This window comes from Sander lucioperca, chromosome 19 (assembly GCF_008315115.2).
Source record: "Sander lucioperca isolate FBNREF2018 chromosome 19, SLUC_FBN_1.2, whole genome shotgun sequence".
In the NCBI taxonomy this organism is placed as follows: Eukaryota; Metazoa; Chordata; class Actinopteri; order Perciformes; family Percidae; genus Sander; species Sander lucioperca.
In genome coordinates, this window is record NC_050191.1 from 7,499,766 (window position 1) to 7,518,187 (window position 18,422).

At 38.3% G+C, this 18,422-nt stretch overlaps 1 protein-coding gene across 4 annotated transcripts in view; it reads right to left on the bottom strand.

Moving 5' to 3' along the window:
• Positions 1 to 18,422, bottom strand: part of tbc1d32 (TBC1 domain family, member 32) — a 90,353-nt gene that overhangs the window by 65,758 nt on the left and 6,173 nt on the right. For all 4 annotated transcript variants that reach the window (XM_031321854.2, XM_031321850.2, XM_031321853.2 and 1 more), the window contains exons 12-22: positions 17,652 to 17,751; positions 15,525 to 15,662; positions 12,718 to 12,807; positions 10,718 to 10,860; positions 9,687 to 9,814; positions 8,221 to 8,422; positions 4,561 to 4,640; positions 3,423 to 3,561; positions 2,153 to 2,240; positions 1,212 to 1,330; positions 197 to 316 (exon numbers count right to left, since the gene is read on the bottom strand). In XM_031321854.2, the coding sequence (XP_031177714.1) occupies positions 197 to 316; positions 1,212 to 1,330; positions 2,153 to 2,240; positions 3,423 to 3,561; positions 4,561 to 4,640; positions 8,221 to 8,422; positions 9,687 to 9,814; positions 10,718 to 10,860; positions 12,718 to 12,807; positions 15,525 to 15,662; positions 17,652 to 17,751 (1,347 nt within the window). The remainder of the gene's footprint in view (positions 1 to 196; positions 317 to 1,211; positions 1,331 to 2,152; positions 2,241 to 3,422; positions 3,562 to 4,560; positions 4,641 to 8,220; positions 8,423 to 9,686; positions 9,815 to 10,717; positions 10,861 to 12,717; positions 12,808 to 15,524; positions 15,663 to 17,651; positions 17,752 to 18,422) is intronic.

An 18,422-nucleotide genomic window follows, 5' to 3' on the forward strand; every position in this document is an offset into this window, starting at 1 on the left:
TATGTATATTTACAATGTGTAAGATGAAAAATGTACATCAGCCTCTGTGTTTTGGGGGTTTAGGAGCAGGCCTTTGCAAGGGAAAACCAATGCATGGGTGGTGGTGGAAGGCAAAATGAAAAGTGCAAACATGCCCTCAAATGGCTGAAAGAGGCACTGCATGAAGTTTGGACTACACAGTGTGAAAAACACTCACAGGAATGGAGGTTGGCATCTCTCTCAGGGTATATTCACTCTTGTTGGCCAGAGGCTGCCGGCCCATGAGCTCCCACACCGATTGGGAGGAGGAGAGCAGGTTGACTAAGGACAGGAAGGACTGGAGAGACAAAAAGTGAGACAGACAGACAAACACGGGATTAGAGAAAGCCTTAAAAACATAAGAAAGACAGGGGCAAAGAGTGAAATTAGAACTAAACTTACACTGAGATGAGGACTGTGATCAGGCATGTAGCCATTGGCTATTTTCATCCAGATTTAATCCATTTTTATTACTTTTATTGTAATTTGTGCCACCTATTTATTGTTCGTGTTTTGTTTTGCTGTTACACTGTATGTGTGGGATTTTATTTATATATATATATAAATAAAAGTATGTTTATCTGTAGTCCCTGCTTTCATCTGCTCCTGCCTGTTTGATGTTTCAGGTGCATTACAAGCTTCAACATGTTTTATTATCTGTCTGCTTGTGTTTTTAAAGTATTCCAACACACCAAATGAATCCAAAAGAACAAACAACAAAATTCTGAACTCACAAAAGGTGAAAATGTTACCAATCCCCCTACCATACAGCTGTCTGTACATCAGAGCTAATCTTCCAAAAATGTGTTGCAATAAGTCTGTGCTACATATTTAGTTTGTTTAGGTACACACATCATCACACATGTTTTAATTGCTCATTTATCTGTTTCCAACAGTTCCCATGTTCAGGCTTGGATGGACTTGAAGGTCTGACTGTATGTATGTAACCTGGCAGCTAACCCACTGATAAGGCAGGCTTTAACATCACCAGTGGCAGGGCACAGTTCACACTTCACTGGCTGTCTGTATTCACTTGGCTAGTTTCACTGAGAGACAACTTGACACACACACACGCACACGCACACGCACACACACACACACACACACCACACACAATCAATTCAGTTTGATCCCATTTCAGAACATAGTTTGATATAAAATTGCACTCTCTCCCACACACATACACACAATACCTTGAGGCAGCTCCTGTCTATAGGGTCCATGGGTGTGGGCTTGGGACGGACCACACCAACATCTTCACTGCCGCACTCAAGAACAGACCACAACTCTACTACCAGTGCCCGGACAAAACCTGCAACAAAAGCCAGTGGTTATAATATGACTTTGCGTATGGAGAAAGTCTAACCTCTAAACTCTAAACTGACACAAAACATTTCATTTGTGAGTTTGGAATTATTATATATGTGACAATAGTGCAACTGAGATTGCAAGCATTAAGGATCTAATATTTCAGCATGCAACACTGATATCTGCTTTCTATTTATTTTTAGGTTTCAATGTTTTGATACAGCAACATTCAAATATGTCAAAAATTAGGACAACACAAATATTACGACAGGTTCTTTGGGCATTTAAGAATTGTTGGACAGGAGAGAGTAGAGACAGTCAAGATGGAGGGAGAGGGAGGGGGAGAGAAATAACATGGAACAAAGGTCCCGATCCAAATTCAAACCTGGAAATTGCGATTATATAGTAAACAGCATTCAGCTACCCAGATGCTTCCAAATGTACAATTTAATTTTACACTTACAAATTGTACTGGTTGAATGCCACTACCTTTCCCTTTTTTTCCACCTAGCAATGATATGTTCCTGATATGTGGAATGTATTCAGATATGATTTACTATGCTACTTATAAATATGTTTCTGAAATAGACATCAAAATCTGATTTACATTTCTTTGTCACACAGCTACTCAAATCACATCTACATTTTAACAAAAAACTTGATAGTTAACACTTTTTTTTAGCCACTTAACCTGTCACAGTTTGAAAAAGATGCTTCTCCCTGCGCTGCTCGATGCCTGCTTTATGTCAACTAGACAATAACAACTTGCGATACAAGCTTTACGCATCACAGCTGTGTTTGTTTGTGCAAGTTTGTGCTTTAGTACCTGAACTGTGCAAAGCTGCCACCCCTGGAGCAGTTGCTGCCACCTGTGTCACCATCACCCCATATCCAAACTTCTCACAGCGGCTCACCTACAGACAACACGCACAGAAACCCCATAATCCCCTAAAATATTTTAGTACTTTACCTTTTTCGTTTTTGCATGTAAAGTATACATACAGACTGAATCAGAGGTTTGGATAGGTAAGACAAGTAAAGGATTAATGTAGCACAAAAAAAAAAACAAGAATTGTACATTTGTGATTCAGTAAACAAACTCTGATATGACACTACTAGAATCCTGAAAAAGCACAAATGTTAAGTTTGTGCAGGAGTACCTCTATCTTTTCAGAAATCACACAACTCTATAATTCATATGTATGTTAACAGAAATAAATTTGACGTTTTTATCTATTGCCATCAAAATGCGTTTCTCCAAACCAAATGGTAACTTTACATTGTAAGTCAATGAAAAATAATCTAATTGATGGAACGTGTAATGACCTAATTTTTCTTAATCCTGCATCCTAGCTTCAGGGTTAGCTCACTGTAACTCAAGTCAATGTGGCAAAGAATCACTTGAACAGCATATTACTTTAGCACATTTATGCTATCAAGAAGGATTAAAAACAGAGCCACTGCCAAAGTTAATTCTTCCAGGGTTTCCATAAAGGTGATGAAACAGTTCCATCGAACTATATCAGCATCAGCGCTTATCAGCACTTCTGCAGTAAAGTTTGATTCATATGAAAGTGGCAATATAGAGTTATATGACTAGCTTATATAACTTCAAATCTACTACAAGTGCTTTTACAACTAACTAACTAACTAACTAACTAACGATTCTGGCAACATCTGGAATTCCTTCTTTCAGCTGTTGCAAAGTCAAGCACTTGTTGGATTGCAGGATTAGAAACTAGGTGGATAAGGGAATGAGTAGTACAGCTCCCTCAGTACAACAGTTGAGGTGCCCCTCAGCAAGTCATTTAACCCCTGCACTACACTGAAGCCTTTCAGCAACAACTGCAGTTGGATTGGGATTTTCCGCGTTTGACTGTGTGTATGTGTGGAGCAGGGCATTGCTGAGAGCATTTGACTGATGAATAAAGGTTGGAAGAAAACTCCTCCTCTCAACAAACTGGGTATACTAACTGTGAAGTAAAAGGCAACATTTTGAACAATTATTTTTTTTATGATGGAAAAGGACCAAATAGAAAAAAGAAAAAAAACTGTTTTAATTGTGTAGCATTGTGAAGTACAGTGCTTGTAATTACCTGTAGTTTTTTAGTAAAGCGAGAGAACATGTAGGAGAGACACTCATTGATGGCTCCTGTCTGCTGGAGCAGCAGCAGGCCTTTAGGAGTTGCAGCAAAGTTCAGCAGGCTGTCCAATAACGTCTCCTCCCAGATATGCCTGTTCCAAAGTTGAAGAGAGAGACAGAGTAAGTTGCAGGGATAAGTAAGTCAAGCAATTCCTTACACAGGTGAACAATCGGGAAAAGTGCCTAATGTACAGGTGGTAAACAAGCTTCTTAGCCAAGAAATGTTAAAGTAGTATAGAAGTATTTGTGGTCAGATTACCCCTAATTGTTATTTTCTTTATTGCGGATTTTTCTTTAACAATAGTTCAGTCTGGAATTTCCTCACAAGCTCCTTACATCTGTTATTTGTGAGGTTAATTTAGTTTTGTGTGGTCTAAACGACCTCTGTTGTATCAAGGGACAATAACTTGCATTAGCATAAATCCTTTAAATGTACTGACAATGATGAACACAAAGGAGATATGTATCCTTGAATATTTTGCATTGCATCCCATGCGCTACACTGCTTAGCTATAGGAGGCCTTTCCATGTGTTACTGTTAGGGGTAGATGAATGGTGGTGTCAACTAAGGACAACCTAACTTTTATAGTCTCTTCCCAATCAGCAACCACACAGCTTCTGAACCCTAATTCAGATCAACACCTATACTGATGCACATACTGTAAATGGTTTAATGGATACAAAAGGCTGTTAATGCTAGACATTTATGTGGGTGGTTTGTTTACAATAGCTTTCACAGATGTGTTACTATTTCACATACAGTATGTTGGTATTGGTATTTATTTAGGTGTTGTTGCATAATCACTTAAATCTTCTCTTGCGTGTAATATATTTAAAAAGGTATTAAGTATGTTTATAAGCTTCATATCTGAGAAGGGAACAAGCTTACTGTAGGTGGGTTTAATTTACATATCCCTAAACAGTTTATTCAAATTTTGTTTTGATAATTCTGTCTCTAAGTAGCTTGACGATGGGGTGGAAAAGCATCATTCTGTGTCTTTAAATGTCTGAGTTCAGTCTCTCTAATACTTAATGCTGCATTATGACTATTCACTACTTTAATTCCAGGGATTTGAATAAACTGGCCTCACATGTTCTGCACATCCTGGGTGGATGTTCCAGCAGCGGCTCCAGGTACAGGTGTTGGAACTCTTTCCGACAAGGAACTGGTCTAGAAATAAAGAAGTTATAAAGAATAAAATGTTATTTGTTTAAGTTCTTCTTCTTTTTTAAAATCACACCATGTGTATGAGTTTGTCAGCACATCTGAAGGTAACTTTAACCTACAGATTAATATGGGGCCATTTTAGAGTGTACACTGTAGGACATTTTGGAACCCAGTTGTATTTCACAAATTGTTTAACATGTGTGATTTCCTTTCTGTGATTCTCACTGTACTCTGTAAATTGCTGTACTGTTGGTCTACAATCAGCCTTTTATGCATTGTCTTGATATTGCAATTCTTAATATCTCTAATTGATCATTTAATTATATAAAATAAATAATTTGTGTTCATTTTACCTTGAAAAAATATACTAAATCTCAATGGAATACAGCTGCATTTGAAATATTAATCAGGAAATATGCAATCTCTTAGAACTCAGACCTGCCAACATGTACGCATTTTTTGTACTCGGCACGCATTTTGACCCTTAAGTACGCTTGTACGATTCGCTGCTCTCTAGGTACGCATTTTGTTGCATCTTTCATTTCGCCGGTTTCAGTTTCTATGCAATCTACATCTATGACGTCAAGTCTGCCGCTGAGCCACAGCGTGTAAGTGGAGTGAAAAGCTTTCGGCCAATCAGAGCGCTGTATTTTAACCCTCCATCCACCTGCCCCTCCTAGCCAAATGCTTTGCGCGTTTAACTCAGTTCAGTGCCTCAAGCAAGCCAGGCTGTCCGGATAACTGTAGGCTTGCATGCCATGGCTGAACCGCCTCAAAAAAAGGTTTGGAAACCACAGCGATTTCTTGACAGCTATCGGGAGAGATGGCCTTGCCTCCACATGTCCAGGTTACCTCATCACGCGTTCTGCATCGTGTGCAAGACAGACATCGATATCATTCACGAAGGGGCAACAGGTAACGAACGCAGTCCCACACGCAAATACTGAGTCGGGTATGGCTGCAGCCTGCAGACCTCCTGTCTCATGCTTCCCATGCCCGCTAACTTAACCGTGACTTCATTTAGAAAATAATTCACGATTTCGTAGGCTATTCTGAACATCTGAATTTACCGTCGTATTCTGAACATCTGAGTTTACCGTTGGACATGCCTAGGCATGAGATGGGAGGAGCATGAGACAGGAGGTCTCCAGGCTACAAGCCATGCACTCTTGCAAATACTCCCCACCCACCCCCCGAAACATAATGATATTAAAAATAAAAGGATGATAAGAAAAACATGTTCATAGTGTCAATAGGCTAGCCTGTCAGACCCGCCATCTTTCCATTAGTTGGGGGAAGTTAGAAAAGTGGTGGAATGGCTAGAAAACTAGAAGGTTTTAGACAGGCCAGGTGCTGATTCACGTAACAGTTAGGCTATTTTTTAGCCTAATTGAATTTATGAACATAAATAATGACCTTGACATCATAACAGGGAGTCCAGCTGGGACGAGCTCAGTTAATGATACATAGCATACAGTAGGGCTATTTGCTAGGCCAATGTGATGGCAACTGACATAATGCAATGTCACCCATGTCAACCTTTGAAAAGCCTATCTGAAAATATCTGACCCATGTTATTTATTAGCCTATAATCATGTCTCTGCCAGGCTTCAATCTTGTGCTTTTTTAATAGTTGCTTTAGGCCTATTTAAAGTTGCTTTATGAGTAAATCATTACTTAGACTACTTCATTTCCCTTCAGTAATCAGAAGAAGGCTATGTGTTAACCTGGTCTGACTCATCTTTAACACAGAAGTACTTAGGCCTATTTATTAGCTCACTCCACCTCCTATTGGCTAGACTAACAAAAATATATGGGCACAAAATATTGGACAGAATATAAGAAAACATTTGTGTAGTTTCACTACACCTACAGCCATTCATCTACTCCATTCCTCTACACAGTAATAATAATTTGTTGTAATCTAGGAGGTAGTGATGAGCCAAACTATGTATTTGAATATAAATTACATGTATCTAGATTTCCTTTGAATGAAGTGTGTGTGTGTGTGTGTGTGTGTGTTTTTCTGTGTGTGTGTAACATAATTCATAATATTTGTAACAATATGCAGGAATAAGAACTAGCCTATCATAATCTCCCCTCTCCACCTACATTTTCAGATTGCACACGCCATGTGTATATTATGTATTATGGTGTTAGGTATCTCATAGGTTTCTCACTGGTGGGTGGGCAACGGTGGAGCGTACATTGGTGGTGGGCTGTTTGTGCGCGCGCGGGGGCAACTAAATGAGGGCACTAGTGAATTGAATTCATTTTCTTTACTCTGTGCAATAATACTAAGAAAGTTTAAACCTTATATTGCCATCTGACAACAATGGAAATCAGGGTCAAGACCGTCATTCTAATCAATCAAACTTTTAACTGTTTTCTCCCTATGAAGCAATTAAAAATCACATGCCTCCTTAAGATGCCTCCCAGAAACTCTGGGGGGCATGTCGGTATCTTTTTATAACGGGTAAACTGAGGTCAATGTTGTTGGTACACTATGTAACACTACGAAAACAGAGGTGGACTGGGATTTGAGACATCATGTAGTACGTGCTGTTGGTGCATTAGATTGCAGTACGTGCAGGCTGATAATTAATAATTAACACATACTGGGTTGAGTCAGGAGAAGGTGTTGCTGATTGCTTTTACTGATGCCACAATGGGTCATACGAGTTCATTTTTGACGCGAATGTTTTTGGAAAACAAAGGCTTGAGGCGGGCCAGTATGCTGTACAGATATCTACCAGACATTAATGATGTCTCCTACCTGTAGCAGAAGCAGTTTCACTACTTGTCTTTTCGGTTTTCCTCTGTAGCTGTATTGTAGCAGGGGTTATTTTTGGTTTTGGTTGCACATTCAACGGCCTATTTTTGTTTTCAGTTTTGCATTTCAGTTTTGTTTTTCAGTACTATATTCTTATTTTATAACATTGTTGTGACAAAAGCAGTATTCTAAAATGGAGCAGATTACAATGGTTAGTGAATTCCCTCCATTTGCAAGCAGTGCTGGCACGGTTTCTGCTGCAGTGAATGAATAAAGAGAGAGCTCTGCATTCATCAAGCTAATGAAACATGACAGGAGTATTCTAGCCAGTGAAACTGATCATTAGACATGGACACCCCTCCATTAGATATTCTAGAAAAAAAAAGATTCAGATACAACCTTTATCTTCCATCTTTTACAATGTTTTTATGGGGATTACAGAATCAGCCTGTAATAAACATCCAATTCCATATGGCAACACCAATATTATGATGCTTAATTGTATTTCTAATGTGTTTAATGATTAGATGTTTAACATGCATTTTTGTTACACCACATAAGTTAACACTGTAAAACTGCAATATCCTCAGGTAAATGTTACAAAACAAACACCAGTTTCCCAAATATTAACCAGTTGTCCTTTTTTAATCTGAAACTTTATCAGGCTATTGTCTTGATTGGCTTGGAAAACTAAGTCATTGACTGCACCTTGTTACCCTGGTTTTTAAAGGCGCTTTATAAATAAAGTGTCCTTACTATGTGAAACTGAAAGGTTGATCAGTGTTATATTGACAAATTAGGTGCAAGTACCTTTTTCCATGCAGCAGCTACAGCCTTGTGCAGGCCGTAGGGTCGGAGAACCTGCAAACCCTCACAGGTGTTGTACATCTGCCTACAGACAAAGATAAAGGCTCCACATGATGTATGGGACATGTCGGATTCACTTAGTGACGACAGCTCCTTATCCAGCAGCCTGAGGGTGAACTGCACAATGACATGAGCGGCAAAGGTTCTGCAAATGAGAGACAGAGAAATTTGTTGACAAGAGACACAAGAAACAAGATTTTTTTTAATGTGTACAATATGAGATGTGGTGCTTAGAAAAATGTCCAGGGAGTTATAGCGTGTTTTTTTTCCCCTTGGACTTTGTCTGGACTAGGGGGTGTTTCGGATGGTCCGGTGAATGAATGAACAACACACAGCACAGCAACACGATCCACACTAGCCCAACGCAAGTAGCGCATTGGAACTGACTGCCAAGCTAACTTTTTCCTTTTGAGTCTGACCTCGGCACCACCTTTCCCTTTTTCTTTTTTGGCTTTCCATCATTACACTCACACACTGTCCGTTAACGTTACCGAGGAAAAAAAGAGGTGTTTGATGGCTTTACATCATAGGCCGACCAGGGCTATGCCATTTGGGGAGGGGCCGCTTACTGATCCCCCCTATATTTCTGAAAATCCTAGACATGGTTGTGACCTGCGCTTCGTTAGTGCTTTCTGATTAGCCTGTGTTTGTATTGAAATAAGAGGCTGCTGCGGCCCGCCATACCGGTTGACAAGAGGCTGCACAGTATGACCAGCGGGCAGCAGCAGCACACCAGGCCGCCGGATGGTGTTGCTAAGAACTTAAATGTATAACTATTATCAGACCGGCCCTCGCGGCCTCGAAACACTACCAGCCCATTGGGAAAAGTTCTGACTCTCCCGATTGCCACTCCGCTACTGCCCTCACCTGTATTTTATATTTCTTTCATGTGATTTGTATTTATGTGTGAAATGAATAAACAAATGCTCATTTTTACAACATATTTCTCAGAGGAGGTACATACAGGATTCATGTGGATTAGAGCACATTAGTCAAAAGTTTATACTCCGGGGTATCAGCTTTGGTGAATGTATTTTTGCTAATTCACAACAACAAGCTACTGTTTCAGGTTGGACAGAGTGGTCAAGGTCAGCCAATTACAACAGAACACAAAACAAACTTGAGGCCACTGAGTGACCCTGAATATCTTTATAGCAAAAACTCAGAAAAACAATCTTTTATTAATGAGACTTGAGTAGATCAAAGATATACTCGCAGTGAATAACAAACCAGCAACATCCTCAGGTCTACTCTGTCTGCTCTCTGTGCAGAACCAGGAGGATTTGTTACGCAAACTTAACTCTATATTGAAGTCTTCTTGCTAAGTCAGAAAAAATTTAATTTATTCATTACCATCAAAGATACAAAAAGACACTGTATTTAATCAGAATTCAATCACACCGTCTCACCTCTCACTGTGGGCTACAACTAGATTCTTCTCGTATAAGAAAAGAGCTAATCCTCTGTCGGTGTTTGCGATGCGAGCCAGAACATCAGCGATGAGAGTCAGTGTTGCTGAAGGAGATTTTAATTTGGCCTGCAAACCGTGGAGAATAAACAGACAGAATTACCCAGCTGCTTCAGAAACAAGTAGAATCCCAGGAGGGATGAACAGATATTCAAATTAGAAATATCATTAAACTTTGGCAATGATGGAACTAAGAAAAAGCTATTGTATTTATTTTTTTTATAGGCGATGCTTCTACAATTTCAAAAGGCTGACCAAACTGACAAAAACGATCCTGCTGTGACAAGTTAACAGCTGCTCTTTTGTGTCCTAACATGATTGTAACAAACATTTTAGGATTCAGATATGGTGTTGGAATCAAGGTTAAAAACATGGTTTGGGGAAATGGTTGAGGTTATATTGAGGAAATACGGTAAAGGGAAATGTTATGCATTTAATGCTGAGGGTTAAAATTAGAGCTACTGGTCAGAGAATAAAGCAAGTTGATGGATGGTAGGGTAAGGGCTAAAAGGCCAAAGCATTTTTAATGACTTTTAAAGCTGCCATAGTCTAATATTTTGTGTCACAGGGAGACATCTTTAAATCTGACCATTTCAACACCAGAGAAAAATTAAGTATTCAACGTCTTGCCCAGATTCAAAACTTAGCAGTTTGTAGTAGTCCTTGAAATATAATTTAGATCACTAGGAAGCTACAAACCAACATATTTGTGATATAAAAGGGTCAATGGCAATAAGACAGGCTTGTCAAGGTTCTGTCATTACAATATATGATTGGACTTTGTTATTTTTAACATGGGGAGTAGTATGCCTATTGACGAGCACTAAAAGCTAAATTTCAAACTTTCTATGTGTATCAATTTTGTATTTATTAAACTATGAATCATGTTTGTGGTATGTAGCTGCCACCAATATGTGGTATATTCTACTCATATCTTTATTAAAACAAATGTGATTGTATATGTGTGTTTACCTGCTGTCCATTGAGCAGAGCTATAACAGGAGCCAGCAGTGTCTCTATTACAGGGGTCTGGTAGAGACACTCTGCAGCGCACTCCGTCCTCTCACACAGCATCCACAGCACCTCCATCGCCAGACAGCTGGGCGACAGGGAGTCTGAACACACAAATATTTAACTGAATTACATGCATGTCAATACATCTTGCAATATTTTTATCCTTTGAAACTGACACTAAGCTCATTGTCCTGCTTGTGCCCCATTTGTCGATAACCTGGGAATCAAATTTCTAATGATGGTCCTACCAACACTGCTGGACACTCTGATTTTTCCATTTATATACTAGACACACAAAACATCTAAACACTGTCATCGTGAGTGTGTTTAAACCTGGACTGATGCTTTTTTTGCTTTTATGTACAGTATCAATCTGATCACCCAGGACACAGGTTCATACAGTCATCTATGAGGACCGTAAAGGTGATCTTTAAACCAATCTTGCACGGATAAAATTACTGACAATAGTAGAAAATAAATATGTACATTTATTCAAATAGTTAAGTATAATTTTGAAATCCTTGTACTATACACAAGCATTTCCACTGTATGCTACTTTATACCTCTGCTCTACTAGGGAACTGTTGTACTTTTTACTTTATTTTACAAACAAAACATATGATCAGTTTATGAAATGTGAGACCGCAACTTTAATTAAGTTTTGCTGGTAATAGCTCTGTACCAGTGCTACTTACTTCTTACTGAGTACCGACACCTCCTGCGGTGAGTAGGTACGCCCATTTAAAACACCTGCGTAACTGGGACTCTTACATAGCAGCTTAATGCTGAGAAAACAGCTCTAAAAATGTCCTTGTTAACATGGATAGGCTAATTGTACTGGATATACATATTATTGAAACCCTGATCGCTTTTAGTAGACTACTGTGCCACCGCCCGACGGAGGAGGACAGCCACGATCCAGTGGCAAGCCCACGGCCAGAGCATAATCCAGTTTCCCCGGAAGATTGCGCACAGCAGACTTTTGACTTTTGCACTGTGTGCTCCGCTTCTCGTCAACCAATTAATCTTCTCCACTTTTAATGTCTGTGTCTTAATCAGTTGCATGTTTTCATACAAAATGAGCTTCACACACAACCTTATCACAGCTGAACATTTCATTACTGGAGTGTTAGAGCCTACATTTTATGTAGTCTTGATTTGGATGGTCACTTCCATTTAAAAAGGTTGTAAATATAGTTCTTTAAGTAAATTGTAGCATACCACAGTCAACTTTAATCAAATAAAACTATAATAATAATAATAATAATAATAATAATAATAATAACAATAAAATTCCCCACATCATAGTGGCTAATAAAAATGAAGTGCATACAAAAACATATTTTAACTATGAGTAGTTCTCCCACCACTGTAAAACTTATTATAAAATATTTTGGGAACATTCATCATCACTGGGAACAATAATTAAGCTGTGTTCGAACATTAACTAAGTGTCGTTTTTTTTGTGAGTGTATTTTTACTTAAATATCACACACACACACACACACACACACACACACACACACACACACACTTCAGAAAATACTCTCACAAGAGGTGCAGGTGATCTTCATCCGACTGCAGGTAAAATATTAATATAAATCTATGAACTGCTCAGCATGACTTTCTGCAGCAGCCAAAGGAGATGATCTTCCTCTGACAAAGTCAAAGTAGGGGACACTATTGATTACTGGCAGGATAGTTGCTGCAGTGTAATTCATGAGAATGAATGGGGCAATAAAGCAAGGTCTTCCAGGAGTCAACCACAGTATGGCGTGACTCGGTACAAGGTTGAGAGATGAAAGATATGGTCTGAGGAATGCTATTACGCCTCATAGGGAGAGTCAATGTGTTCCTTCACTCCCCAATCTCAGACTCACAGGCTGCACAGAAAACAGGGAGGAAGCCAAAACTCCTTGCCGTAGGTTATTTCCGTGTATGAGTGTGTGGGGCCTCACCTGTGTGTGAGGCGTCACTGTGCAGAGGTTTGGGGTGTTGGTAGATGATGTTAATTAGGATGACAACTAGGTCTGTCAGGTTGACTGGATCTGAAACAGGATATGATAAATAAGTAAATCAGTCTGGTTACTCGGTGTCTAAACATGGACAGTAAAAATAGTCGGTACTGCTGAGAAGGAAATGGTCAGAGTCCAGTTTTTGTGACCTTAAAAACAAGGATCATCTTTGTGCACAGTTGGCTTAAAATTTTATGTCCAGGTTGAGTTTTAGTATCTAGTGTGTTTTAAAATTGCCTGCTATCAACATAAATTCTTCAAAATCAAATGCTTGTACTTTAACCGAATGTAATTGAGACAAATCAAATTGAAAGCGTTAATGCTGGAATTAATGAAGTACTATCTCTCTATCTCTATATCTAGCCATCCATCCAGTGTTATACACTATATTGCATGTTATTACAAGCCTGTATAAAGGGACTTCATATACCTTTACACATACTTCATAATACAGCTGAAACAAGTAGTAAATTAACCAATTTGTCAATTAACATAACATTTATTTACAACCACTTTAATAAATCGATACATTGTTTAATTTGTCAAGCAAAAATTTCAAACATGCTGGTTCCAGGTTCTCAAATATGAAGATGTTCTGCTTTTCTAAGATTGTTTTATCTTTATAAATTGAATAATTTGGGGTTTTGGACTGTTGGTTGCTGGACAAAACAACCAATTTGAAGAAACTGGGAAATATTTCTCAGTATTTATTTGTAGCCCCGAAAACTACGGTCCACTAACCACTGTTGGTCAGGTAGGATAGTGGACTTCAGATTCTGGCTGTGACATTACTGAAAACAAACAGTAATGTCTTAACTGCTGGAGACATTAAGAAGTGTGTGAAGTGACTGCAACCTTTGGCACACTGCATTGTGAACCAAATGTAAAAAATATGACAAAATACATCACATTTCAATTTCTTTTAGCTGGTTTTGTGTGCATCTATGAGAGAGCATCAACTCTTTCAGGAACAGTAAAGTGATATAATGTTATCAATCAATTTTCACCGTGGCAAAGTTAGGAAATAAGGCCTTGGAGATAAAACAAAAAGTTGTGTGGACAACATTTCAATCAAAAAATCTAAATTGCAATAGAAACATGTTTTAGGAACTGACACATTATGACACATATGGGTGACAAACTGATCTAGGTGCCCAATTTAAGGTGTGGAGACTCATACTGAGGCCTCCACCCAAAGAGTGGGCCTTATGATCAATATAAACCACCCTAATGTCAATGATTTGATTGCCTCCAGACTACCCTGGAATAGGAGTCATTACTGGTTAGTGTTACGAGCGGTGACAGCAGACGATGACTCTGCTTTAATGGTTCACTTACGTATAATTTACGCCATTACATAAGTTTATTATTGATTAAAAAAAACAGGGGGAGAGAACAAAGATACTACACAGGAGGACGGGAGGGAGTGGCACCATGTGTAAACTGATCAGACACATTCCTACATGAGATTATCTGCTGTAAAGATTGGACAGATAATTTTGTTGAAGTATTACTAAAACAGGACAGATAACTGCAACAAACAAACATATTTTTTTTCCTTTTAACTCCACGTTACTCATTTGAACCATAAATAAATTCCTTTGAGTCCTGCAGCTGCCAACAATTGACAATATAACGTTTACATGCCATTTACAGGGGTTTAGACATTAAAAGGAATAGTTTGACATATTGAGAATTATGCTTAATCGCTTTCTGCCGCAGAGTTAGAGGAGGAGATCAATCCCACTCTAGTGATATGAAGCTACATGTACAGCCAGTTAGCTTAGTTTAGCACAAAGACTGAAAACAAGGACAAATAGCCACCAACACCTAGCATGTTATATCTAGTCTTCTGTACAAAAATGTGTACAAGACATTTTGACAATTTTACATGGGGTTACATGCTATCGTGGACTATTTCTTAGCCAGATTAAACAAACGAGAAATAGTGCGTTAATAAATGAGTTTTAGAGTTGCAAATAGTTAGATAGTAGATAGTAGTTTTGTTACGTTTGAACAGAGGCAGACTAGCTGTTTCCCCATTTCTATACTGCGTGCTACGCTAAGCAATCCCGCTGCTGAATGTAGCTTCATATTTAATACAGTTTTGAGAGTTGTACCCAGGGACTGAAGTTAACTTTTTTGGCCACCAGCCACTGTGGTAGGTGGATTTTAAAATCCACTAGCTACACAGGCTTTTTACCAGCCAATTTTTTTGCCTCATAAAAGGTGAAATACAGGAAATACACAAGCATCGTTCTTGAACTTGTTAAGAATACACATTTAAGTGCAGTCAAGTTATTAATGAAATCAATGTAATTAATGACTCTTATCAAACATGTTTTTTTATCTTTTTATTTAATGATTTCCCCTGTCAGAGACAGTCCTTTTTAGCTCAAATCCAAACAAATGGCGGACTTGGTTGAAAAGAAAAACAATGGCAAAAAAACAACTCTGAATCACTCAATTCTCATTGGCTCCCAAGGTGGCAGTTTTACCCGCCAATGGCAAAATTCACCCGCATTTGGCGCGTGGTCGGGTGTTAATTTCAGGTACCAGTCTTCTCGTCTAACACTGCCAGACAGCGATTACTCATATTTCCCAAAAAGTCAAACTACTGTATTCCTTTTACTACAGTAAAAACCTTATACTGCTAATAGTAAGACACGTATGTAAGAAATTAAATGTTAGACCCCACATGCTTTTTGACAGAGGTTTAAAACTGTTGACAGAACAGTGTAGTATTGTACCTTTGCGCTTCCTCACTCTGATGGGAAAGAGCTTTCTGCCATTAATGTAGATGAGGAGTTTCCCCAGGACACACAGCGAGTGGACAAAGAAGGCATATTCAAGCTCTTTTCCTGTGTAAACACCCCTCTGGACTGAACCTGAAACATTAACAGAAAACAAACTCAAACTTAAAACCTGTCTGGACTTTTACTGTAGTCATATTTCCAGTTTCTATGTGGTCAAAATATTGTTGACATTAATCAAAGATGCTGGAAGGAGCAAAGCTGAGAAAAAACAGTAGAAAGAAGGTAAAAGAATGTTATTTTTCTATCCAATGGCTTACCCACTGTAGACAACTTGTTAGATAGATTGAAAATGAGAAGGGTTGAAGTGGTAGAATCAGATTGCATGCCAAAAATAACATCCACAATATAAAAGGTAAATAACTGATTTGTAAAGATGCTGTTTGTGTTGGAGATATTTCGTGATTTCATGAGTCAAATATGAAAACAAAAAATGAACTTTGCAATATTCTAGTATGCCACCTACTATTTATTGCAATGCTGCAGCGAACAGACAGTTTAATGACATTTCATATCTAAAGCTTCTGTTATAGAATGAGATAAACAAATGAAAATTGTCTGTGGCAACCTCGGGGTGCAGAAAATCCAAAAGAATCACGTTTAAGAAAAACTCTTCTTCTTTTATGAGGGGTGTATCAGTGACGGGAGTCGGCGCATCTCCACTCAAAGACGAGGTCAAAATGTTCAGTCTCGAGCAGCCAGCTGGCTTACAGGAGATAACACACCAACATTCCCTTACACCCCAAATCCCACTGCATTCACTCTCATTTAGGGCTGCTCCCTCTTAGTCGATTAGTCGACTAATCGGTTGTTTTGGTCTTAGTCAACTTAGATTTCTTTAGTCGATTAGTCATGTTTTATGCTTTTTTCATGCTGAATGACTTATTTCCAAGGAATGTACGAGCACATCTCTGGTAAACACAAGAATTAAAGTGGTGCTTTTGCATGAAACTCAGATTTACAGATCTGTCGATTAAATCAACTAATCGATTAGTCAATACAATTGAATGAGTGTTAGTCGACTAAGAATTTCTTTAATTGAGCACAGCCCTACTCTCATTTATTGAATTTTCTTAATTAAAAAGATGCAATTTTACAATCCATCTATATAACTCAATGTTCATTTTGCAAAACTAGATTAAATACTGTAAACAAACTATTGCTTGTATTTTTTGTTGCAAGGTATTAAAGTGATTATAACAGTCTAATCAATGTCCACAACTGTAGCTACAACCTGAAAATGAGATGAGCAGCAGAGCCCACCCCCCAGCCGCTGCTAATGCTCCCAAACACTTTACTATATACATTTAACTTGTTGTGTAATACCTTTCTATTATTTCCTATTATCTTGTTTTTATCTTCTTATCTTATCTATATTACTCTAACCTAATTTCTTTGTATGCCTACAATGACAATAAAGTATCTTATGGAACACATAGATACCAGAACCTAACCCTTAAATCTTTTTTTGTTGTTGCTTGTACTATGTGCCTAAATAAGCCTGGCGCATGTCATGCCAAATTGTACCCAACATTATATTAGTCTTATGTTTTGTTATAGTGGCTTTCAGATGTATCTTTTTATCATATTTGTACACCTGCCTCTGTCTTGTCTGCTCTAACTTCCGCTTAATCATTTATTTAGTCATGTCTTTTATTAATTTTCCACCTTTTCTCATTCCCTTCTCTCCATTACTATCAACTTTTTCTGTCAACTTTTGTTTCTCTTTTTTCATTCTCATTTCTTCTTTGGATTGTTTTTCTCTGCATTCCTCCATTTTAATGACAGCAGGAACAGCATGTGCACATTAAGGAAACTGAATAAATGATGACTGCAAAGTCTAGGTACAAATACATTTAACACCCGCAGGCTTCAAATGAAGCATTACTTTCTGATTAGGCTTTCACAGTAGTTCAGCCTGAGTGTATTATTTCTTTAGGTTTGTTTCAACAGGCACAATAAATCAGCATTACTGCAAATGTGCTGCAGTTTACCACAGAGAGAGTGAGAGTGGAAATTGGTATTCAGATATGCCTGAGAAAGTACATAAACCTATTGAAGTACCAGTGCTCTGCTGCACCGCTGACTGGGGATCAGTTGTCTCATTTGTGAAGCGTTCACAGGATTCACTGTAATGGATACACTGCTGAAGGGCTGCTACAATCTGAAAAAAAAAATTTAAATATAAAAACAATGCACGTTATTGTAGCCGTTTCAAATACCTTATTGGTCTGAATGACATGACAACTACTCGTCTCCTATGACAAATGCGGATGCTGCTATGAACAGACCAAAAACAACAGGCTTAATAAAGAATTCATTCAGAATGTCAATGCAACCTTCTCTTTTTGGACCTCTCAATCAAGAGTTTGAAGAGATGAACCATTCGTTTTAATCTAAATCCACGCACTGTAGGGAATTTTAAAGCACTGCAAGAGTAGTTTAGGCTTACAGTGCTTTGGAAGAGTTATTGACATTTACTTTAGAGAAAGTTTCATGGGTGATTCCACAGTAATCCTCTCTAAAGTCAGAGTGAGTTGAGAGGGAGGTTAAACAATCAATTCTTAAATGTCGAAGTGACACTCAACTCTTGTGCCCCTTTGCCTCAAAGGCTCCTATATTGACCTTCACTGTTTGGCTGTGTGAATTATACAGATCCCACAATGCATGGGCATGAATAATAATTTCATTGTAGGTTCAGTATTAGGGCTGCAACTAACAATTATTTTCATTATTGATTAATCGTTTGGTCAATAAAATGTCAGTAATTGTCTTGTTTTGTCAGTCCAAAACCCAAAGATATTCAGTTTAATATTATATAAAACAGAGAAAAGC